Below are 25,596 nucleotides of genomic sequence, written 5' to 3'. Positions count from 1 at the left end.
GCTGAAATTTGAAATGTACCTGAATATAAGCTGCGAAGATATTTAGGAAAAGCTGAGTTTATAGTATTGCTTGTTTAACGTAATTTAGAATATGCTTTTGTACAGTTACGAAGATGCAGAGTACTTCTAGAATAATTTACTGTTTTAGTGTTTTTCTAGTTGTGTAATATTTAAAATCTGATTAGTTTATTACAGACGAGTATAGTTTTTATTATATTCATTCTTTGAAGAGTAATCACAGAAACGCTACGAGAAATTACTGTTGCTAAACATAGATTATGCAGGCTCTAAATTGTGAAATTACATTTCAGCTTTACGAAAACAATAAACAAAGGAGAATCTTCTGCTTCAAAAAGTAATAAAGTTAGCCAGCATTGAATGCTTCGTGAGTTTTGCAATGATATGTAATGTTGTATCCCATGAGATGATGAGATCCATCTTTGCTGATTATAAATGGTTTCTGCCTGACGCACATCATTTGATGATGTCATCACTTGATGTCACAGAGCAGAGCAACCCCCCGGAGAATCCAGTGATCTGGATTTTGATTGGTTTTCAGTTCCACGTCAGCAATGTACGTAAGATCCGTACGTCGCGGCTTTTTATATATTGGACATTGATACATCCGGGAATCTCGTGGCGCTGTCGAATTGATGGCGTAAATGTGTATAACCGGAAGTGGCGTGAACAGCACCTTCGCTGGAGGTTCGATAAGCTTCGAGCCTCGTCGGTCCCAGCCGGCGCCGTCGAGGTATAAGCCATAGACATAAACACCTTCAGCAGGAGGCTGTGAGATGTCGTCTTTGTAGAAACGAGTGACGTCATTGTGTAAGATAACACAGTCTAACGCCCAGCCTTTGTGAGCCCGCGTTACTTCCTTCAAGAACAAAATTTAGCAGAATAAAACAATGTTCCTGCGGAAGCGAGATGTTCAGCATGCACTGGTTTAATTATTTCCTACTCTTTTATTATATTTTGTGCCAGAATTTTGGCACCTTTGATAGTCCGATTTTTCCACAATTTAACAAAGGAGCCTGGATGAAGCTTGACCTCAAAGGCTAGTGGACACTCTTTGTGACAAAATAATGCTTTTCTACATAACACAACGTGTACGTACCTGTCTCATGGCTGTGAGGAATCCTTGAGGGTTGAAAAATCCAGTCATCCAAAACACGTTTGGTCTTCCATCAAATATCCAACTTCGAAATTGTAGATTACGTTCGAGCAGCTCCGTGTACCAGAAACCAAGAGTCGAGGAATCCCAGGAGACCTGGAACGAGGAGTTTGAATGAGCATTGATGATACCAAGTTACTGTGCACTAGTTTAATATGAACTGCTTGTCAAAACGATGATTTTCGAGGAAGGAAATAATTTACGAACCTTTTGCCAATGTCTTGGAACTCTGGAATCATACATACAGTCGAGAGTATCACGTAGAACCTATCATGGACAAAAGCTTTTTTAACTTCGCAGTTTAGAGATGCGAAATACAGGAAACTAACATGCAAGGACGTCATTTTACCTCGCTCATGATAATCGTTCCATCAATCGCCAGTTTGAGATCAGTCAATGTTTCCCTCACAGCTGTTATAACTCGCTGCATTCGATCAAGTTCTTGACGTAAGAAGATATTCATTGGAGCGTAAGGACCCATCTTTTCAAGACGAGCTTTCACCTGGATGAAGAAGAGAATATTGATCTCAAGAATCTGCAACACAGGGACCGCGGGGCAGAGAGAAATTGCCTGAATAAGCTATGAAATTACCTCATGTGGGATATAATCCTCAGGAAGTTTATCCAACATGTCATCAGCCAAACGGTTCACGACTGATTCTCGAGTCTCTCCGGCTCCTCCCGAGCTGTCTTTCGGTTGAATACTGAGTATTGTATCCAAACAGTTCTTTGCAACGTTGCTCTGATATCTGAGGATGAACATCAAGTAAATTAACCTTAGCCTTAGCTAACTTGTTCTACCTTCAAGGTCGAGTAAGGGACACCTTTTATTGATCTAGTCTTGCTCAGATATTATACTTGATAGCTCTATCAATTCTAAATTGTTCTTCCAAGAGGTTGTCGGGTAAGGTCAGCTTTTCAACAAGAAAAGGAAGCATATCAAAAGTTTAACTTCATTGAACTTACGTGATATCAGCATTAGGATGAAGACCAAACACCTCAGGCGTATCAACCAGGGCTAGTGTATCAATATGATCCAAATACTGAGCGACTGAGTTGCACTTTGGGATTGTGTATTTCTTGTAAAAGTTGAAGCCTGTGCTGAACATCGCGTCAGTAAACCAAACCTACAAAATGAAGGAATAATATCAGTTTCTCTAATCTCTAGTCTTTCTTATTTATGTAAAGCATCAAAACATCTCTTAAGAGAATCCATTAAGAGATTCCACTGTCCGATAGAAGACATTGCAGCTTGAATCTAACCAGGAGGAGAAACACTCACCTTACAGAATGTGTTCAGTAATCGTTTATCAAAATCATCCGTGACTCTTCCACCATACTGAACTTCACCCAGCATGTATCTGACAGTGTTCCAAGACACGCCCTTCTTCAAGTCCATGTCATCCAGGTGATTTTGAACAAATTGTACACTTGAAGATGTGAAGTCTGCCTGGTTGAACTCGTACGGAATATTCCAGCCCAAAGGACCATACTTGCGACGCTCCTAAATATTGGAAAGACAAGAATGAGCCTAAATAAACTTGATTTATACTTGATAGCCCGTCCGTTCAGGTTTAAATTGGGCCTGCAGGAAGTGTCCTATATTGATCGCTCAACTTGGAAGAACCTGTGCTAGCTACATTTATGTGTTTCAATCTAACCTGGACAGTGGAATGAAGGAACGCAACAGCATACAGCATGGGTTTCCATTGAGGAAGACTGCAGACATCCAATTGATCTTGAGAAATACCTAGAGTCGTAGAAATATTCAAGCATATTATGCAATAATCTTGTACAATGGAGCTAAAATCTTTTGAGTTTCCTACCAGTGTACGTTCTTTTCAGACCAGCTTTGAGACCTTGAGGTGGTTCATTTGTGAATTTAATCGACATCTAAAGAAGAAGACATTTTGATAAAAATAATGAACTCAATTATTTTAAAGGAAATGTGGGGATTACTGTTGTGCATTGTGAGTGAACTAAACAATCATTCATACATGAACAATCCAACAGTTTCATTGATAATCGAGCGCTAGGAATTACGTCATGATGGCGTGTCTCACCTGAAGAAGACCAATGGGAAACTGGGGATGAACTTCAGTGGTGATCCACAAGCGGAAGTCACTATGAACACTTTCTGTATCAGTGACAATATCAATCAACTCATCCAAGAAATTTAAACCAAGATGACAGTTTTGTAAAGCTGCCCAGCCTCCCTGGAATAAGAACAATAATTTGCATTTCAAGTTCGAACTACAACACAAGACTTTAAAGATTTTGCAAAGATTTTGCTATGAAATGAACAAAAGTTATGATCTAGAAGTTTAACTATGGATACATTCCTTTAGATTAAACGCCCCGCCGTATTTTACTCGTGTAACTTAAGTAGTTCTAAATGTATTCATACCGTCTGCATAAATTGATTAAGCAATCTTCTTGCGTGTACTTCCTGACCCTGACCCATTGATATTGCACGGAATTCTACAAAACAAACAACTTTGTTTTAGATCTTGTTGTTGTAAATGAAGGAGTTCCAAGGTTCATACCCAGCTTCTGTCTTTTTGCCAGCGACTCAATCGAGTTGGTTGGATCTGATCCCATTGAAAGAAAGCAAATCAACGGGGTTCGTTCGTCCGTCTCTTCCCAAGTCTTCTCCAGATCCAAGATCACGCCTTCCGCATACTCAGGACCGAGGGACTCGGAGATGTATTTACGAGCCTGGGACAGAGTACGATCTGGACACCAAGACCTGGAAAATCATTTCAACAATTATTTCGCGGCTCGCGCCGCGTTCTTTGCAAATGATGGCAAGTAAAAATCAAAATATTCTTACCGTATCAACAGCAATCTTCTGAAAGTGTCCAAAGAATTGTGATAACCGTCTGGAATTTCAGCCGCTTCCGGTGCATCTTTGTCAAACCAAGATTTCCATGCTTTTTCATTTCGTGAAACCTAGAAGTCAATGATGTTTTATGAAGCTCTAGTACCGACAAAATAGCTTTTCTCAACGCCAAACTTTCCATGAAAGATTACCTGATTCAGGATGTCAGAGAACTGCGGTAGTTTTGAGAGTTCCACGAGGTTTAGCCAAGTCATATCTGTGATCCATTTGCAGGGTTTGGGTTGCACAGCTTTGAGATCCAGTGCAGCGCCACCTTATGTAAACAAAACGCAACTTATTTTAGGCAACCATTAGAAATTTCAGCTTCTCTTAATCACCGTAACACTTCGTAGCTACAGTCAATAATATTTGCTCCCAACTACAATATCCATGCACACACCTTTTATTAATGTCAAGAATTCGTTATGTCTGATCCTCTTATTTTGTAGATCGATCTTCAAAGCCAGAAGAAGTGTAAACAGAAACTTGTCTTTCTCGTACAGTCCTCTCACAGAGTATGCAAACACTCCGTACGTTAGATATTCGATAATATTCGCGATACGTTTTGATGTAATTGGCGATGCACTTGACCTGGTAAAAAATACAACATTGAGAGGATATTCTGCTTGATGACGACACAAGATGAAGAAGCATTCATCACTCGACATTTAGACACAAGTGATATTTTAAAAAGCTTACCTCGCCATGGCCATATCAAATAGTCCGAGGAACTGCTTCAAGGATGTCTGGTACATACAGTTCACCATTGACATTTCAACAATCAGGAAATACAGAATGCTACCGCGTGTCGCCACTGGAAGAGAGAAAACAATACGAATATTCAATCTAACCCTCTCAGTGAAAGACAGTAATATTTCATAAAACTCACCTGGTCTAAACTCTTCTCTCGCGCTGTTGATTTTAATCTCTGTATCCGCTGCCACAACTAACTTCTGGCTCACATCCTCAGCGGTTGATTTTGTCGTACTCAGGACCTCAATGAGCGACTCATCATCGACCAGGGAACCCTAGTTGTTTGATACAGTTACATTACTACGTCTAGGGTGTTTAACTCAAACAGTTTTTCTTCTTTACCTTAGTACTCGTCAAACGATACAGCAAATTATCTTCGAGTTCTTTCATTTTACGTTTATTCATGGAAACATCTTCTAACAGTTTTGTCCGCTCGGCTTCAAGTTCCTAGAAAACGACGAGTACTATTAGGTATTTCTATGAAACATTCTAAGAATATAAGAATATATATCTTACCGCCTTCTCCGTCAGGATAACTCTTCCCAGCAGTTGATCTTCCAAACCTTTCATCGTCACCGTGAAATCAATAATTACCGTCTTTGCACTCACCTAAGAGAAAAATATATTTTGGTCAATTCCTGGCTTCATGTGGGCGTTGAAAGAGATTATTTTGGACATGAGCATACCTCGGGTGTATAAGAAGGATTTGGCATTTTTGTAGTGATATACAAGGCAAAACCATCCATAACATCAACTTCCTTATCACCAACTTTCACCTTGGATGAAATCGTATATTTGTTAAACTGTAGTTATGTCTGGTAGCTAGAGCTGCATTGCTTCGTTAAAGCATTGCATGAACGCGATCTGGCACCCTGTGATACCGTATAGTGCTGTAAAGAAAGTTTTCTCCAGTTTTATTTCATAGGGCAAAGCATACCTTATATGTACTGCCTGATTTTATAAAGTTCTTCTCCAGAACGTTGTCAAGAGCTGGATCCAACTCTTCTCCGACATCCTCAATCAGCAATGGTTTGCCAAGAGATAAACAATCTTCCAAATGATTGCGGAAATATTTGTGATTCAACGACGTCACCTAGTCATTCAAAAACTCATCATTTAACAGTTAAAAAAATTACACCCAAAGAGAAATTCTTTAGTTTATTTACCTGAAGATTATTCTTCGATTCCTTCTTTCGTATCCAGGCCTTGCCCTGACCCTGTGGATCAATAAGCAGCGGATATCTTGCAGCCTGGGTCACAATGATTCCATTCTGAACTGAAAGCTCGTCATTTGGTAATCCTTCGAGGTTCCACTCGCTCACCTAGAAAAAAAAGACATTTCTATCGTCCAAATGTGATGAGAAAAACCTCAATCATGCTCTGGAAGAGATGACGCAGTAATGAAGTGTTTGAAGTCCAGGTGTCTCAAATTCCTACCGTAGCACTGTCAACCAGCATTCCAGTAACGTTGAGATCTTTTGAGTTAGGAATCTGTCTTATTCTCATTTCCTTCTGCCACGAGGACAGCAATGCATCACGGTACTCCTGGTTGAAAGGTCCAGCGTATGACAGGAATCCGGTCGCCACCAAGACATCACCAACAAGTCTTCCAATCTGAGAATCAAATTCCTTACTTTGTTCCGTCCATCTTTCCTTTTCTCCGCCCAGTCCTCCGATGAGAGCCGAGGCAGCGAGCATTTTTCGACGACACGAGTCAGCGTCATCGAGCAAAGTCTGGAAGGACAAAAGAAGATCAGAAGAGACCCGGTGATAGTCATCTATGATTGAAACAGAATGACTAAAATTGGCTGAAAGATGGGTTCAAGATTCCCCGTGGAAAACTAACTTGTTTTTCTCTGACTGCTCTTTCATATTGAGCCTGAACTTCATCAAGTTCTGCTTGTTTTGCATCTAGTTCAGCCTGAGCTTCGTTCAAATCTTTATTCGCCACAGCCAGACGTGCTTCTTGAACAGCCAAATTCGCCTGATCAGAAAAGAAAAAATTTTCATCAAGTTTACAGACAGAATCAATCAATCATCCAAAACATGAAAACTTTAAACACTTTCTAATGAAATAGTTTGCTGGACTGTCTTCCTAGTTTCTTGACGAACGTCTAAAGCTCTTCTTTTCTACTGATCTTCTCTAACCGCCTGATGCAAAAACAGAAAGTTAGTAAAATAATAAACATGTTCCATCGTCGTTGCCAGGAATCACAGTTGAGATGAACTTACCTTGAGAGGTAAAACTTCTTTGTTTATACCAAAGAAATAAGACATCGCTTTCGTCCAAGAACACAGACCTGCCACGTCACCACAAACCTAGATCAAACAGACTTTCGTATTAAAACAGATATTTCAAAAGGTTATTCGTGTAGCAGCAGTGATTGCACTAAGATTATGAGCAATGGAAGATTCCGATCACCAGCGATTATGACGGGATAACATGAATTATTTTCGTGTGCTTCAACTGACCACATCCTACCTTGCGCGCAGTGTCAATATTATAATCAACCATTTCCAGATACGGCGCTACCAGCTCGACCATCTCATCATTGATAATGTCTTTTGGGTATTGCATCAATGATTGAAGCAAGTTACCGCTGCTCATTAACTAAACAAAACAAGGAGATAAATTAAGGAGATTCTCAGCGAAGCTCGAGTACTCGATGCACTTGATCTTTCTTGTCAAAGGCTTCCCAACTCTCAACTCTCCATCTTGTGACTGACCTTCAAAGACTCCCCCCAGGATGGTTTAGCACAGTTTCGTTCAGGATCATAAACCACAGTATCCAGTCTCTTTCTGAACAAGATTAAAACGCAGTCCATGATTCGCATGATCAGATGAGGAGGATTGGCCAGCCGTCGAACCGTTGCGATATGTTGAGACTTTATTGTCTGAAAACGAGGAATTATAGTTAGTAAGCTTAACAAAAGTTATCATGATCAGAGTTCAATATTCCTTCAAACCTGTAATGCGGCTTCAGCTTCTTCTAAAGCTGGTTTAGCAGCTTCCAATTTTCCTTCAGCTAAAAACTTGTCCGCCTGAAGAGAATTTGAGTAAAGTTCGATACATACTTTCATACGTAGGAACTACATTTTATCATTGTGAATATATTTTCTTTATGTGTATATCTTATTCTGTGATGCAACTGATAGAAAACTTACCGCAATACCATCAACAATGACTTGAGCCTTATCCTTGACTTTTTGAACTTGAGCTTTCACTTTTTCCGCAGCTTGAGCTGACACCGTAACTTCTTTTAAAACCTTGTTAACGATAGTAAAATAAGCCATGAATCATTTATGAAACTACAGTGAAAATCCACTTCAATCTTCGAATATATTCAACCACAAAACAACCAGGTGTTTGAAGCGGACATACCGTGTCTGCTTTCTGAGAGGCAACTGCAAGTTCTTTTTCTTTCACGGCGAGTTGTTTTGAAAGTTCAGCGACTGATTCACTGGCTTCCATCAGCTTATCAAGACCCGTGTTCATTCTAGAGCCCAGATCGCCAATCTGTTTTTTCTTCAATGAGTACACTGTCTTGTAGCCGTTGATGAAGGACAGGTAAGATTTAGGCGTCACGTGAGTTGATCGACGGAATCTGGAGGGAAGAACATATACAAACTGGATGGACGACGAACTGAAGGTATTTATCAGACGAACTGAATCATCTCTTTATTTAAACTCTGGGGAGAGAAAGATGACTAAACTAACCTTTCAAAGTAATCCAAACAGCTTACAGCCACACCATCGTGAAACACTCCCATGCTTTGAACGACTTCACGCTTTATCTCCGGGGTGCAGACAATGTCAAAATCTGATAAGAAATGATCTGCCACTGCAATCAACGCATCCTTAGGCCAGCGGCTGAACCAGTCCATTGTACATCCACTTATAAGTCCAGGAAACTTCAACGAACGGTTGCGGAATTTTTCACCAACCTAAGTGAAAGAAGGACGGATTAATGCAAATACACTTGCAACAGAACATTCGTCGAGCAGCTCAACCTGTGATCAAATATCGTTCAACTTACCGGTGAAAAGCAAAGAGCGACATGAAGATTGCGTTTTGCCCGAGTCAAGAAATAATCATACAAATTCTCCGGGGTTGGAGGTCTCCTCGGGTATTCTTTCTTCATTATCGGAATTAGTTCCCCACATATCTCGTCGATCTCATCACGAGCAAACAGGTTGGAGACCTGGGAAAGAAGAGAGAAATCTAATTATAATTTTCCCAGATGAACAAGTCATTTCACCCTAAATAAATCCTTAACCAACCTCTCCTGACGATAAAACGTTGTTCAAATACTCGAGGAATGCCTCTTCTTTTATTTCTTGATCAGTAAAAATAAATGTGATGCCTTGACCCATCTGACCAGCGGTACGATACAAAAACTTCAGGTCTTCCATCAGGTTTGACTGGTTGTATGATCTAAAAAACAGGTTTTCAGCGTCAACACTCTACAGCCATTTTTTCAACGGATATGAAGCAAATCAATACCTTACCTTGTCAGAGTAATCTGAAATATCTTATATCCAGCGATAAATGAAGCAAGTTTAGTTAAACTTTGTTTTCCAGAACCACCAACACCGACCAGTAAAGCATTTCCTCTTGGCATTCTGATTATCCGTGATATCTGAGGGAACAACCAAAATATTTATTTAATAACACGGGTTATACCATCAATGTTAACTACAGTTTTGTAATACTTCTCCTGAAGGAACAGACTACGACAAAAAGCCACCAAGAAGTCGCCCATTTTTTTTTATTTTCTTTGTTAAGATATCGGTCCAATGAAGGACCAAAAAAAATTGCACAGCCGGCCATATTTCAGGCCGTCTGGCGGGGTATTGGTATAAGTTTTCAATCAGCAATAATCGCGCCTCAGATGAACTTCATCAGCTACGATAATGCCACTGCGCAAAGCTACCGACCAGATTCCAGAAATCAGTATTTATGTTAGAGATCATCTTCACGGCATGTGGGAGCATGCGTGGGTGTGATGATAGATGCGCGCGCATTCATACAAGTAGACATAAGAACATACGATTTGCTTTATAAATGTTCACATACTTTAACTAAATTAACCATTGCGTCTGTAAAGAAAACCAAATCCATTCCAGCTCCTCTAATGCTCTCGTTATACAAAGTTAGAAACATCAACAATCGTTGTTCCAGAAATTCAAATGAAGGAATCTAATGAGATGAAAATAGTTAAATATTTAAATATTTAAAAACAACAATAATACAGAGAGAGATGATCAGGACTTACAGCTTCGTATATTTTCGGAGTTTCAAAATCAGCGTCTTCTGGTTCGTCTCCTGTGGCTTCTGGGGCATCTCTGAATGAAGAAAGAAACATGATAATTCTGATAGTGATAGATCGATTGTTTATTTCAGTGAGGATCAGCTCTTACCGATCCTGTAAACTAAGCTAATCTTCTTGATGCTGGATAGTTCCTTCAGTTTTAAACTGTTCTTCCTAGAGATCCAGTAAGGATCATCTCTTATTGATCCAATGTTACTACAGGAGGAAACCTAAACTAAACTAACTTTATTTATACTGGATAGCTCTATCAGTTCTAAACTGTTCTTCCTAGAGGTCCAGTAAGGATCATCTCTTATTGATTCAGTGTTACTGCAGGAGGAAACCTAAACTGAACTGTATGTTGACTGGATAGTGTCAACTCCACTGACCTGAGGAAGTCAACAAAGTAAGGAGTCTCTTCAACATGCGCATGAAGTTCGTCACCAAGCTCCTCGCCGACAAGCTGGACCAAACTTTTCTCGAACCAGTCTTTATCTTTCTGGTTTGTAAAACGGTCAGCGATGACGCGATGGCATTCGTGTTTCCATAGCAACATAAGAGAGCGTTCGTCTACGATGATATCCGAGATTGTGTTTAACATTCCTTGCCAGATACGAGACAGATCACGAAGGTTGAAAATATAATGAAACTTCGCTGGCGTTGGCAACATTTTTACCTTTGAAATATAAGAAATATGATAAGTGATATCACCTGTGCTTCGCTGAGTGAAATACGAAGAATTCGTCCACGCTACAGGACTGAGATAAAGAAGACGTTGTTGTTATCCAGGTAAAGCGAGAAGTTGGGAATACGAGAGTCTGCAACATACCTTGGTCGCTTGCCAGAGACGACGCGTCAAAGGAACAAGATTTTTTGCAAGTTCACGCACCAGCTCAGGAAAACCACGTTCTTTGCAGAAATGACCGCATCCAATTACACCTGAGGTGGAATTCAATTCGTTAGTACCAAGTTTTCTTTTCGATTCCCTCCTAACTGGTTTAGATTATCAACTTACCAAATATTTTATCAATCGAGGCATTGCTTGGCAGTGTGCAGTTAAAGATGCTGAATTGTCTTTTCAATCTGCTGGGTATATCATTCCGTCCTCCCCCGGGATGAATCATGGCTGCCAAGAACTGAATATCAACAATGTGAGTGAAGTCTCCTGGTTTCTCGAGATTGTAAAAACCTCCCATTTCCATGAGCTGGCGAACGATCTCATTTGTCACCTGTAAATAAAGAATATTATAAATTAAGCTATTGAATAGCTCTATCAGTCTTCACTATTCTTTCTAGAGATCTGGTATTGTTCAACTGTCATTCCTACAGAAGGAGACAAATTTATCTGTAGTATATAGTAATAAAAAGGTACAGCATAAACAGCTCACAATAGATCCAAAAAGAGTCATTCGTTTTCTCACCTGATCGCCCCATTCATTGATAATCGGCATATTAATATCATCAACAAACACCGTCATTTTCTTTCCAGCCGGAGGACCGTACGTGTTTCCCATTCGTTTATCAACATAACTCTCGATTGTTCTCTGAAGATATTTCAAAATATTAGATGAAAAACTCGAGATTTCTACAAATGAACAACAGTGTTTACCTGGTAAAGAAGCGGAGTCGAGGCAGAGGAAAAGTTGAATGACTTTTGTAAATGTCGTTCCGGATCGTATTTGGACATAAATCCTTTCACCATTATTGTCTTCGCTGTTCCTTGTTCACCAATCAACAAAGCAGCCTGAAGGATAAAAATTATTCATCGAGGTTTAGGAATCAATTCGTTTATCGACCAGCTAAAGAACGTTTAAATAGCAAACTACCTTGCCCTGTTTTGCAATGGTTTTGATGAGAAAATCTGTTCGCACGTTATCGACGTTTGGCACTAATATCGACAAGTAATCCGGAGTGTGAGCTTTGGGATAAATATACTCCTCAACACGACTCTCCCAGTGTTCCCATTCACCAGCATCGTCAACAAAGAACTCAAACATCGTTTGTTGTGAGTCAGTCTCGGGAAAGTTCATTTCAAACTGCTCTCTCATAAAGATCTCCAACTTCGAGCGATCTTCGAGTTCAAGCAGCGCGCCAATACTCCACATTATCGCGAAAATATAAAGTCTTTCCAAATGTTGAGCAGACATTTGACCACCTTCGTCTTTGTCTTCCTTATTTGTAATCAATCCTTCCAGCAAATTACAAGCCTAGATACAAAAAAATATAAAACCCATGTGGATTTTTGCTACCAAACACAAAACTCTGCACCAGGAACACTAACTTGAGCAATATGGTTACATTCCAGCACTGTCATCTTAAACACCAAACTGTGGCTGGCAAAGTTGAGAATATCTTGAAAAGATTTATCAAATAAAGCTTTGATGATTTCAGCTTCACCCACAGCACGTTTGTTCAACCATCCTTGTAGAATTGGTCTCCAATCCAAGCCAGAGGAACTCATATAAACCATGCCATTTCTTGATACTGTCGCAGGCGAGGCGTTATCAATATTGTGGGGTTCAAAGATGATTTTACAATGAGGAGACATTGGTATACGATCACCATTAGCTAGAGTCAGTGTCTTGTTATCATCAAGTACACTATTCAGATTTTCAATCCAGATTGCGTCTACTGGACCATCAAGCACTATCCATATACGTTCCCCTGTGATAGAGATAGACTAGCGTTATCATCCCCTTCTACCCACACATAACCCTCTAATCCACTTACTCTTCAAATCTCCCTCTTAGCCTTCAATATCCCCCCTTACCCTCTCACCCTCCAATTCATGCTCTTATCCTCAGTTATCCCTCATACTCATCTGTATTCTCACCTTTCTTAGCGCGAAGTGTTTTCCTCCAAAGAGTCGAGAATATTCCGTCTGTCCAATCGTTAGTGGCAGCATCCAGTCTTCCAAACATCTGTGGAGCTGTGATTGCCTTTGGGTTCATCCTCATTTCACGATGTGGAACTCCACATTCACTCATTGCTTTCATTAACGTATGAATGCAAGTTGTCTTGCCCGCACCACTTGGCCCCAGGACCATCATACCGTGACGCACTCGCTGAGTCTCGAACAACTATAAAACAGCAAGAAATGGTTCGAGAGCCTCCTCCCCCTGTGAATGACGTTACATCCAGTGTATTTACCTGTATCAGTTTAAGTCTCCAGGTGGGGTGGTTGATAAGTTGTGATTCTTCGGTTTGACTCTCGATAGCATTCTCTAGCTCTGGATATCCAGCTTTATCCAAAGAGATCCCAGGGAAGAGATCGTTTATCAAGCTCAAGAAAAGCGGTTCATCTTCATCAACCTAAAGAAGTGTTGAGACATTCAGCCTTGACACGTCGTTTATACAAACAGTCAAATGATTGCCAATGTTTTGGCACAGGGCCACTCCCAGTATACTAACCAATTTAGAGAGGTTCATATCACGAAGCACTCGCATCACAGTCGTGTTCTCGCTATCCCCAGGACTTCCTCGTTTCACCGCTCCAAGTGTTCGCAGGACTGATAAAATATTTCGCAGTCCAAAATCATAGTGAACCTGGTGCCAAAGAAAATAATTTCATGATAAGATAGGATATCGTTACTTTCCAGACTAGTAGAGGGTGACCCTGAATGAATAACTATTTAAAGACTATAGAATTTTGCTGGAAAGAATGAGTTAGTTTAGTCTAGGTTGACGACAAGCTCCTCGAACCTGTTTTGAGAGTTGTTCTTCGCACAATTTGTACAAAGTATAAAACTTTCTGGCCAAAACAACGCTATCAATGAAACCACAACTGGCAAGCTTCACACGGATGATAATCTGACGATCAGGAACCATCATAGCCACAGTACGAAACTGTATCTTCAGGTTTTCAGGCAGTTCCTGGCGACCAGCGTAACCAGGATTCATCGTCAAGAATATCCCGAATTCTGGATTCATTTGGACAACATCACCGTCAGAAAAGATGAACTGCTTCTTACGTTCTTTCTTGCAAGACAAAACGATGTAAATTTGTTGAGCGGCGACTGATAGCACAGGAAGGTCGATACGGTTAAATTCATCAAAACAGCCCCAACTACCAGACTGCGCCAGACCTAAATACATTCAGTAGAAAAATACATGTTACAAGAAGAGGAATCACTGGAGCTCTGGTAGGAAAAGATGATGAAAACGTTCTGGAGCCGGTTGTATCAAGCCCGTTTAGCTTAAACGGTGGATAAGTCAAAATTAAATGAGACTCTTACAACTCTCTTGAATGAGTCAACTTGAATATTATGCACTGAATATGTAGTTGTAAACAGTATCTTTGTATTAAGGTTAAAAACATTTCGTTCGCTTGTTGAATAAAACGGCAGACTTGCTTTCTACTTTGAACTTATCCACCGCTTAAGCTAAATGGGCTTGATACAACCGGCTCCAGGATATTACGATGCTGTACCTTTGAATATTCGACCCAGTCCACGGTAGTCCAACTGATCAGAACAGTTGAACACGACGACGTACTTTCCGAGAGCTTTTCCCATGTCTTTAGTTGTTTCTGGGAAATATTTACGAGTGAAATTATTAACATGGAGTTTCAAAAGGAGCTGATTGTGACAGGTGGATAAATTGAGATACATGGTATAAACCAGTCAAACCTGTTTTTCCTGTTCCAGCCGGACCAGCCGGTGCCCCACCCATAGACATATGAAGCGCTTGAGCCAGAGTGATGTAACATCTATCAGTCAGAGGGGTGATCACAAGTCTTTCTGTGCAGCCAATAAACTCGTTTTGATAAATAAAATCGACATCTGTGATGGATACTAAACACTTGTCCGTATCCTCGCTGAAATAAAACCTGATCTGTTTTAACCATTCAAAATCTGATGGACTTTTGATGTGCATTCGACACTAGAGATTAGAAAAATCCACGTGTTAAAAAACCATCACCACATGACAATTTCTAAAGGTAATTACAGACCAAACTCCTTACCAAATCATCAAATATATCTCTCTGATGAACATGAATTGTAATCAGGGTTTCAAATTTAGTTCTCTCAACTTTCGTTAACTCCTGTGTAGTTTGTTCAACCAGAACATTGAGGAGATCCAGGAATGCTTGGTTGGTTTGAGTCATCACTTTTTTGTCGTATTTTGCGGTTGTGAGGGCCTCCGTTGAATCTCGCGTCCAAATCATTTGAATCCCAAGTAGACCAACCTTTCAACAAGAAAAAAAGATTATCATCAGTGATTATATCTCACGTTATTTCCAATGGACCTGTCAGTCGCCTACCTGGGCAGGGAATGTATTTAAGAACTCCAAGAGTTGAAAGTTCGCATCCCCGATGGCAAAATGAGCCTGTCTGATAACATTGTGCAAAGATTTCTGTGCCATGTTCATGAGAGAGCCAAGCCAAACTTCGACATTGCCCTGAGCCATAACTGGTTTTTCCAACTGCAGAACAGAAGCTACGGTGAGTATTTTCATTACAAACACATAAACGAACTGGATCTTTTGCAATGTTTACTCAGTCATACCTCGATAGTTTCACCCTCGCGTGAGATGATTGATAAAATTCTGTCGTAATCTTTATCATGAAACTTGACATGTTTTATGTTGTCAAATACACTTGATAAATGTGCCTATAGGAAATGAAAATATTTTATACACTCCCTCGTCACTTGGACTAAAAAGAGAAGGAAAACAGCAACGAGCATGTGAAAAAAGTTAACCTGTATTGTATGGGAGTCACTGGCTTGACCCAGAATCTCAAGTAAAGCTGGATCAGAGACAAAGAAGAATCGAGGAAACACAAGACGCTTCTTTTCCAAATAGCTGCAATCGATGAAACAAGATGGTGAAATTGTAATCATTTGTAATTCACTGTGCTATCAATTTCTCGGCATAACCTACCCCGTCAAAGATTTCTGACACAACTCTAACTGCTCCAGCAAATGAGGTAATAACTGTCCCAACGTTTCATCGCTCGTGCAGCAATGAACAACATTCATAGTTTCGTGAGCTCGGGTCATAATCTTCACCCATTGTTTATCAATGTTCTGAAAACGCTTTGCTTCCTAGAAAAAGACAAGAAATACCCATACAGAATATGAATTAATATACACAATAGTGAAATGATAATGCCAGTACCTTTGGCAACTGCTTTGCAATATCTCCCCCAACAAAAACAGCCTCCAAGTAGATCCATAAATTCTGAACCGTCATCCAGTTTTCAATGATGTCTGTCGTATTGGAAAGCTTGTGAACCCACGTCTGAATGGATTTTTTGAACGGCGCATTGTACCTTAAAGTGATGGCAGGAGAATGTAACTACTTTCTTAAATGAAAGACCAGAGTGTATTGGATGAATACACTCGACCATGGTCGAATAAGCCATTTTCCGGCCCATTCGACCATGGTCGTATTCGCCATTTTCCGGCCCATTCGACCATGGTCGTATTCGCTATTTTCCGGCCCATTCGACCATGGTCGTATTCCACATTTTCCGGCCCATTCGACCATGGTCGTATTCACCATTTTCCGGCCAATACGACCATGGTCGTATTCGCCATTTTCCAGCCCATTCGACCATGGTCGTATTCGCCATTTTCCAGCCCATTCGACCATGGTCACGTATTCGACATTTTCCGGCCCATTCGACCATGGTCGTATTCGACATTTTCCGGCCCATTCGACCATGGTCGTATTCGCCATTTTCCGGCCAATACGACCATGGTCGTATTCGCCATTTTCCGGCCAATTCGACCATGGTCGTATTCGCCATTTTCAGGCGAACTCGACCATGGTCGTATTCGCCATTTTCCGGCCAATTCGACCATGGTCGTATTCGCCATTTTCAGGCGAACTCGACCATGGTCGTATTCGCCATTTTCCGGCCAATTCGACCATGGTCGTATTCGCCATTTTCAGGCGAACTCGACCATGGTCGTATTCGCCATTTTCCGGCCAATTCGACCATGGTCGTATTCGCCATTTTCAGGCGAACTCGACCATGGTCGAATACGCCATGTTCCGTCTACCGTTTTGATGCTCACCTGTTACTCATTAGAGATCCCAACACCATTAGACTATCCTCCATGACTGAGATAATCTCTGACGTGTTGTCTCCACGTAACAACAGTTCGCCGCGGTTTTTGAAGTTTGCAAAAGCGAACTCACGAAGGTTCCAGTCAGCAATGACACCTTTCAACTTCGCTTCAATGTCTTTCTCCTTTGTCGCTGCTATGCAAATATCCTATAAAAAAATCCCAATCAGACAATTTCATATCTTTGTTTTCTTAACAAGAACACTCGTTACAACACGAAGTACCTCAATGTCTTCCTTATATTTGAGCAGCGGCGCCTCCATGATATTACGCAATGCGAACGTCTCTGATTCCACGTCAAACGTGTGTCCGGTGATCTGAGCGATCCGCTCCCAATGACGTAATTTCATTGCTTTGTTTGCCATCAACTCCAGCAACGGACAACTCTCGTTGAAATCATCAATAGTTTTACGAAGATCTTCAAATGCTTGCCAGTCTTTCAGCGCTCGAGGTAACTTGCGACATCTAGGACGATAGAGGAATGAGAACAGCGGAATTTTGTCCATCCTTTTCAAAGAACAACCAAATGACCACAGTTACTTTCACAGCTTTGTTCATTTACCTGTTCTGAAACTCCAATAATTCCTGGTTTATTTTCTCGATATCCACCTCAGTCCACATGATATCATAATAGCCATTCACTGTGTCAATGACGTCATTATACAAACCGTATAACTTCTGAAGTAAGTTGAGTTCACGTTTGATTTTCATCAGACTCGGATACTCCGTGATCATCAGCCCAAACAGGTCCTCGCCACCGGAGTACGTGATGTATTTACGCCACAACGCATCAAAACGATTCTGGAATAACAGGCAGGAGATTTATCAAGAGGTTATTTATCAGTGAAAGATATCCGTGGATGATTTGAAACAAACCTGGAAAATAATGAGTCGATCGCTGGCTTCACTTGGAGCAACTCCAGACACCATTGGACCAAGCTAGAAGAAGATACATACAAGAGAATGAGAGACATTACATGAGATATTATACATTATGAATGACAACTATGAATCCAAAGATTTACCCTGAGATAGTCACCAGAGAAGATATCCACATCGACAATGAACGCCTCCACTGACTCAAGCAAGTCACTTTTAAAGTCTGGTTGGATTTTGATCAGTTCTCCTTGAGATTCCGACTAAATAGGAGATATGATTCATTATGATTATATATAGTTTGGTAAATGACGATGAACGTGATCTGAAACTTACAGCCAAAACCTGAAGTTTTTCCCAAGAATATCTCAGCGTGTCGACTCGTTCAGATTCCTCTCTGGCTACCAACACTTCATGACGGTTTAACATGGCATACGATTCCTAGAAAATCAAAAAAAAGGAATGAAGAGACATTGCAGAATGATTTCATATGTTATGATGACCTCACAAGGATGATGTCATATGTTATGATGACCTCACAAGGATGATGTCATACGTTATGATGACCTCACAAGGATGATGTCATATGTTATGATGACCTCACAAGGATGATGTCATATGTTATGATGACCTCACAAGGATGATGTCATATGTTATGATGACCTCACAAGGATGATGTCATATGTTATGGTGACCTCACAAGGATGATGTCATACGTTATGATGACCTCACAAGGATGATGTCATATGTTATGGTGACCTCACAAGGATGATGTCATATGTTATGATGACCTCACAAGGATGATGTCATATGTTATGATGACCTCACAGGGTTGACGTCACCACGTACCTCAATTGGACCAATCATCATATCAATACTGATCTCTTTCTCTCTGATTTCTTTCAACGTTCCCATGGCCAGTCTGATATCATCGAGGTCTTTGATTGGTCGGTTCAGTCGCTTGACCCAGTCCTCGACCGAGGTAAATATCATTTCCATTTCGTTGAGATATTTTGTGTTACACAATTTTCCATACGCCACACGCCAGGCTTTCGTCTCGGCACATAACGACGCTTTAAGTTTCTCTGCAATCATATATAACATAGTTGGTTTAAAAAGATGGAATATAACGGATCATTTGGACTGCAAAAAACACGATTTCTCCTCGACTATAAAAACCAAAATATTCACACCTGTGTACAATGCAACAGCCCCAACACTGTATGACTCAGGCTCAGCCATAATCTTCTTCTCTAGAGCCTCATAATGACAAATCATCGCCTCAAACTCCGACAAACTCAGATCATCTTGTAAAAACTTCGCTAGTTCTTCATCTCGGTTCAACTTCCAGACTCTGTCGTAGCTGTCAAAATGTTCCAGAGCAGTTGTTACTTCTTTCTTTGTCGAGTTTATCAGAGTTGAAAGAATCGATAACAATTTTGCAATTTCTTTATTCTCTGAAACTTGTTTAAAATAGTTCTCCTTCTTGATGAAAGCCGTTAGACCACTGACAACGCTAGAGTCAGTTTCACTCTTTGCTGCTCGTCTTGATACCAAGCGAACATCTTCATCAATGCTGGTGGCATTGCTGACGCTACGACTGCGAGTTTCAGATTCTTCATCGAAGTCTTTTGGTTTCAAAAAGATTTTGCACGTTTTCTCCCATTGCTGTATGCTGCGGGCAACGTTAACAACTTTCTGAGCTGCTTTGTTTAGAGTTTGCTGTACTTCATCTAAGGCAGGCTGCATTGTAATGTTTGGTATAGCTAAGGTCATGAATGATTTGAACAGAGGCGTATTAAAAGCTTGGTTGTCTTTTGCAAGTAAACTGGCCTCAATATAATGGAGTGTTGAGCTGACCGTGACTCTCTTACGCATAGCATCAAGAGTTGCCTTGGTTACACGCACGATGGCGTCAATATTACGATGGTTAAAGTAAGATAAAAGTTCTTGGGCTTCCTCGGTCAGGTAATCTTTCATTTCTCGTTTTCGTTTCAAAGCTGCAGCATTCGGGCTGATAGCTGCACTACCAAGACGACTGCTAGTCCCAGTCCGCCCTGACGTTGGTCGCAGTACATCATTCTCATTCCCAATACTTTTCTTTTTCTGACTGCTCGGTCGTCGCGCGGTCTCTGGAGCATTTTCGTCCTCAGTTCCCTCCTCAACTTCCTCTTCACCATCAATCTTCAACAGCATGGCGATCAACTCATTCACGGCTTCCTCTACCAAAGCACTTTTCGTCTGCAATAATTCTGCTCCTTGACGGCAAAGTTCCTTAAAATAATATTGAAGATGTTAGGAGGGGTTTGTAGTGAAGATTACTAGTTTTTATTCAATGTTTTTACTGCAAGAAAACACAAAGATACGACATATAGTAACATACCTCAGTATTCTTTAAGAATTCCTCGACAGTCCATGATGCATCGCTGGGTAACTCACACAAGGGAACTGTGCTCATTTCGTTCAGGACACCATCAATACGGAAGGTAACCAGGTCCTGGGCACGAGTTAACAGCAGGTCTAGTTCGCGTAGTGCCTCATACACACTGTCCAGGTACGTGGCAAGATTCAATGAAGTCCAGTTTAACATGGTGAGACCAGGTTCAATAGCTGCGTCAAGTTTGGCCAAATGAGGAGCCATCAGTGGCTTGAATGACGCGGGAATTTTCTCAAGAACTCTCTCGTATTCGACCAAGAGCAACTAGAAAAGAGATATAATTTAACCTACGTTGGAGCAATAAAATCATCAATCATCCCTTCTTGATCTATTGAAAGAATAGTTGAGAACTGAGCTACTGGCAGAAGAGGTTTGTTTGTTTCTCAATGGTAAAGATATCCAGCACCAACCTCTAAGTTGTTGTAGTTTTTCTTGAGCGTTTTTTGTTTATAAAGAAGCGATCTCGCAGCAAAGGGAATATCCAGACCAAGCCGGGCCATACATTCCGTCTCTCGGATCAACGTCAGAATCTCTGGATCAAAATTTACAAAAATCCTCTTCGTTTCCGGATGTCGAACAAAAAGAGAAGCAGCCAGACCTGTTTTGATAATATCGACCTAAAACCAATCAAGAATAAAAAGTTAATATCATTTCAGTTTATGTTCAAGGTCAGTTGATACAAGCGAGTACCTGTTTCACCCACGCTTGATGATAGAGAACCTCAAACTCCAGTAAAACTTTCGCGACTTTATTATAATTCCTTACAATACGTTTGCTATCGTCTCCCTGAAGGATTTCTGGGTATTTTTTTAGATGTTCCATCGGTTCCTGGATTCTTCGGAACATTTGACGAGCCCACATTATCTTGCCGGCTATCGGCGGAAGATCCCGAGCAACGGGCGGCTCGTGACGAAGTCTTTGATACGTTTTCTGAATGTTCTCGATGTCTCGGCCAAACTGAAGAAGGATTTTGTGGTATTTGTCGGCAATTGCCTCGTTTAGACATTCCAAGTCGAGTCTAAAGGATGATAACTGGATTGAAATAATGACTGAAATAACTCCTGAAAGATTTTTAAAAGAAAATTCTCACCTTTCAAATTTTCTCATGACTTGTAGGGCTTGTTGTGTTGAAGAGACTCGGTTGTAACACGTATCAATGAAGATGTGGAGTTGTGACTAAAAAATATAGCAAATGTTGCCGGATAAGAAAGCAATCCCACGTTTTGATTGAACGAAATTTAGGCACCAACCTGTAACTCCTGAATTTGTCGTCGAAACTCTTCGTAGTCAACATCGAATTCCGTTTTTCTGTAATCCAGGAGATCGTACGGTTTCTTTTTAATCGTCGTCAAAATCAGCTGAAATCTGCTCCAAATTTGCTCAATTCCCTCGATCGTCGACTCTCCGAGGATCAAGAAAGATTTAATCGTGGACATCATATCAATTATTTTATGACATCTTCCAGTGAAGCTATTTATCTTGCCAAATATATACATCTCGCTGAATTCAAACTGCCTCTCTTCAGGATTCTCCTCCAGTTTTCTTTTCGCTCGTTGGAAACTCTGCTGGTAGGAATCGTTCAGTTTGACGCAGTCCAGAAGCTTCGAGATCAGTTCCTCCTGGGGATATTCCCATACGTTCTTGAGACCTTCCTCCGTGATGTAGTTTTTACATGCGGTGATCATCTGGTTTGTAATCTGTCAGAGAAGATACAGATATTGTTCAAATCTGATACAGCTCAAGTAAATTAACTGTCGATAGCTCTATCGGTTCTAAACTGTTTCTCCTAGGCTGAAGGTCCAGTAAAGATCATCTCTTACCTTGACAAACAACGCTGTCATTCTTTCAGACGTATTATAGTAGCGAGAATAAGAGTTGATCATTCGTATTGCATTGATGAGACCAGCAATACTATCAAACATTGCAACCTGGTGCATGAGAAAAATATATTTTGATTTAAATAAAGAACTTGTCTTCATGATTCACGACAAGTCAACAAGATTTCTACAATATGCCATTGACATACCGGGTTGTTTTTGTAAAGTGGCTCCGAAAACTTTTCCAATGTGTAAAGAAATTTCACGTTGTCTTTGGCCTCGTTGGCGTAATCAGTGATTCTGCTATCAATATCTCGCCAGTTCTGATAAAAAACAGATTCAGAGAGGATCAGATCGATTATCTTTGATGTAACCACAATGATTATGTGATAGATTGATTGTGTTCGGTATATCTCACCTTCAAGAGCTTAGATTTTGCAGCATGAAGAACGCCTACGACAGCTTTACATTCAGGGCCTTTGATTTGATCAAATAACGAGTTAAATTTAGCCATTCTTTTCTTCCAATAGTCCAGTTCTGCTCGCGGTCCAACGTTGTCCGCTTCTTTACGCATTTGTTCGCTTTCCGCCAAAACCTGGAATATGAAATTATTAGCTTTCTTTTCGCTCTAACGGACTAGAAATTGCTCAATGTCAGAACAAGAAGAAAACACGCCCTGAGCTTGTTTTGAATGTTGTAATTCAAAGAATCAGGTTGAGGAAAAATAATGAAAGAAAAAAAGAAACGAGAAACAATAATCTCAGCAGCTGTCGAAAAAAGCACCTGTTCAATCTGCTTCATCCATATCCCAATGAGCTCTTCAATTTTAGGAAGTGCATCACTTGAGTTCGCTGCATTAATATACTCAGTTGGTGTTGAGATTTGGCTTAGATCCAGAGTTTCACACTCTTTCAGGACGACTGTATCATCAAGACTGTCCTGAGCAGCGATCAATACTGAGACAAAGTTTTGTAATTGGTTTATAAACTCCTGACGGATCTGTTGGCCGTGTTTCGTGGACAATTCTCCCCAGCCACCGGTCTTGCCAAGGGCGGGAAGAAAAATATCGGACAGAAGCCGTTCTGATGCATGAAGGAGACCTGTTCCTCTTGTATCAATCACACCAAAACTCACTTCCTGTTAAAATACAAATAAAACAAGTTACCAGCATGCCAATGCCGTGTTAAAATGTACCCGCAACAGAAATATCATCGTGCAGATTTCGTTTCACAAATGATAACTTTTAATTAACACGTATGACCAATGATTTCTCCGCAGAATTTTTGCAATTATCTAACTAGTATATCTTACATTGTTTATGTTGACATTTGTTATAGTTTTGTTAACATTGGATCTGATGAAGAACACGCAAATCCCGTGAATTGGATCCTCCGTGCCATCAGTGAAGAATAGCTTTGGCCTCGTTGGTTTTATTGGGACTTTCTGAGCCCCTCCCGGACCAAGACGGACTTGCTCAACTAAAATTACATGATCTTTGGTTACTAGTTTAATACACAAACCTCAGCTGTGAAAGGAGGATTGGAGGAGGGATTGGTGGACATGAAGTGAATGGTCATTGATACTGTATTGATATTACTGTATGTATGGTGATTGTGAAGGGACCTAGCTGGGTAGTGGATCGGTGACAAGTCAGATGAGATGATTCAACTATAATTATTCCAAACCTGGTTCGTTTAGTGATTCAGTTTGTTGATAATAAAAAATGATATGCCTCAGACCATCTTGAACAAATAATTGTTCCATATGCTCAATCTAGGAACAAACATGAATTCACGACAGCAATAAATCATATAATATATACCATTATGCCCAGATTAACAATGTTTTGCAACAGATTATATTTTATAATGTCAAACTAAACAATATTTATGCAGGTATTATGTAGGACATTTGAACCTAATGTAAATACCATACCCCATAAGGTTTAATTTGTTGGGTGGGATCCAGCAAGACCTTACCAGCATGTTAGATAAATATATTGGAAAATTCTTAACATATAGAAACCTTTCAATGCCCCTGTATATCATTATATGTAGATTTCCTACCTGCTTTCCTTCTAATAATGAGTCTGTAACTTCATCGAAGGGCAGATCCAGGCAATCAGCTAATGATTGTAAAATGTAGTCATGTCTCTGATCCAAAGTTGATCTCTTTGCTTCTCTTTCCTCTCGAGCTTTTTGCTACGAACATAAAGAAATGTTTACAGTTAGCAGCTGCTCTAACTATCATCTTTCTTCCAGTGGATCCGACTATAAATAGAATTCTCATAGAACAAACTTCATCTGAACACCACAATAAAACTCCATCAATGGGGCACTTTATCTGGGAGCAAATAGATAAAGGACGTTTAAGGGGTGAAGGTCTGATAGTAATCTGTATTTTGTAGTAAGACTTTGGTACATGTTTTTTTGGGTTTTCTTTGAAGAATTGCAGACAGTACATGGTTGAATGTCAACTAAACGCTTCCCCTACAAAGATTATCTAGCAGTCTTGTATAAAATTGATCAGGACGGATATACAGTCGTGGAAGTGATCACATCATGAAGCAAAGCACAATGTTATTGCATAAAATCCACAAGGAAACAGAAAGTAAAAGCTTTGCACATTAATACGATCACCTCAGCAGCGGCATAAAATGTTTAATATTGAAAACAAATACCAGACGTGCTAAGTAGTTGCAAGATACGTTGAATAATAATCATAAAGTTATTATAGCCCTGTCTCTACTAAATATTGGGCTGTTCAATTACATGCTTTTATATCGGTTCTAAAGCAGAAATAAATTACAGCAAGGATTTATGCAGAATATGCTTTTGCTAAGCAATAGGCAGATTAAAACGCGTTAAACAATTGATTGGAATACATCATAATCGTTACGATACTAACTTGTTTCTCTTTAATAGATTCACCTGCGCCAAGACCCAGCGTCTGAATTCTGGACGTCTTCTTCTGTTCCCGCTCGAGTGAAGGGTTATTTGGGTGTTTTCTAGACCTATGGCCATGTTGAGGGCGCGAAGTTCGCGTATTTGACTCTCTTTCCGACATAATTCTTAAAACCTGGTACTCTTCTATAAACTATCCTTTATCGTGCACGCATTTACGACGTGCATTTTGTACGAAATTACGGCTCACGAACCCATTCAAAAGCTATCTTTCCGGTAGTTTAGTATCCTTCTTCCCGTTTTCATGATTAAGAGATGAAAAGGAGTTGTAAAGCCTTAGTAAAACAAGCAAAATAAGCGTTGTGA

General features: G+C 40.3%; 1 protein-coding gene and 1 non-coding gene across 2 annotated transcripts; both read right to left on the bottom strand.

Moving 5' to 3' along the window:
- Positions 1-17: 17 nt before the first annotated feature.
- On the bottom strand, positions 18-25,596 carry LOC114532762 (dynein heavy chain 5, axonemal-like). Its single transcript, XM_028554344.1, has 76 exons — positions 25,235-25,596; positions 24,394-24,528; positions 24,013-24,100; positions 23,639-23,805; positions 23,111-23,464; positions 22,746-22,922; positions 22,537-22,650; positions 22,331-22,438; positions 21,761-22,207; positions 21,601-21,686; positions 21,201-21,528; positions 20,921-21,127; positions 20,457-20,774; positions 19,267-20,347; positions 18,923-19,158; positions 18,410-18,514; positions 18,223-18,336; positions 18,074-18,136; positions 17,760-17,998; positions 17,422-17,662; positions 17,147-17,346; positions 16,242-16,395; positions 16,005-16,168; positions 15,824-15,926; positions 15,629-15,733; positions 15,384-15,545; positions 15,084-15,308; positions 14,749-15,001; positions 14,550-14,648; positions 13,823-14,205; positions 13,532-13,666; positions 13,271-13,432; positions 12,954-13,200; positions 12,402-12,784; positions 11,947-12,327; positions 11,730-11,864; positions 11,542-11,664; positions 11,136-11,349; positions 10,950-11,059; positions 10,510-10,796; positions 10,085-10,154; positions 9,886-10,008; positions 9,318-9,448; positions 9,090-9,243; positions 8,846-9,010; positions 8,527-8,753; positions 8,191-8,413; positions 7,974-8,075; positions 7,776-7,850; positions 7,536-7,703; positions 7,291-7,419; positions 7,041-7,127; positions 6,655-6,792; positions 6,246-6,542; positions 5,975-6,130; positions 5,746-5,901; positions 5,495-5,584; positions 5,325-5,417; positions 5,151-5,255; positions 4,945-5,083; positions 4,755-4,869; positions 4,456-4,646; positions 4,208-4,329; positions 4,008-4,126; positions 3,721-3,923; positions 3,582-3,655; positions 3,238-3,390; positions 3,001-3,067; positions 2,836-2,924; positions 2,457-2,678; positions 2,141-2,301; positions 1,767-1,923; positions 1,524-1,676; positions 1,382-1,441; positions 1,118-1,270; positions 18-877 (listed from the first exon to the last, which is right to left on the bottom strand). The coding sequence occupies exons 1-76, from the start codon at positions 25,391-25,393 to the stop codon at positions 491-493; spliced, it is 14,046 nt and encodes a 4,681-aa protein (XP_028410145.1). The 5' UTR covers positions 25,394-25,596; the 3' UTR covers positions 18-490.
- On the bottom strand, positions 9,602-9,740 carry LOC114532799. Its single transcript, XR_003687980.1, has one exon. It is a non-coding gene; the product is annotated as a U4 spliceosomal RNA (small nuclear RNA).

Source organism: Dendronephthya gigantea, unplaced genomic scaffold, assembly GCF_004324835.1.
Source record: "Dendronephthya gigantea isolate DGI-Jeju-01 unplaced genomic scaffold, DenGig_1.0 000080F, whole genome shotgun sequence".
Classification (NCBI taxonomy): Eukaryota; Metazoa; Cnidaria; class Anthozoa; order Malacalcyonacea; family Nephtheidae; genus Dendronephthya; species Dendronephthya gigantea.
Note: the sequence above shows the minus strand (reverse complement) of the source record. Positions and strands in the feature narration are given on the sequence as shown.

What these genes read in the sequence shown, in the direction of transcription:
- LOC114532762 (XM_028554344.1), bottom strand. Translation starts at nt 25,393, where the DNA reads ATGTCGGAAAGAGAGTCAAATACGCGAACTTCGCGCCCTCAACATGGC. An exon ending in CCATTGCAAAACAGGGCAAG is followed by an intron (nt 11,865 to 11,946) that starts GTAGTTTGCTAT and finishes TTTATCCTTCAG; the next exon opens with GCTGCTTTGTTGATTGGTGA. An exon ending in TACTGAACACATTCTGTAAG is followed by an intron (nt 2,302 to 2,456) that starts GTGAGTGTTTCT and finishes TTCATTTTGTAG; the next exon opens with GTTTGGTTTACTGACGCGAT.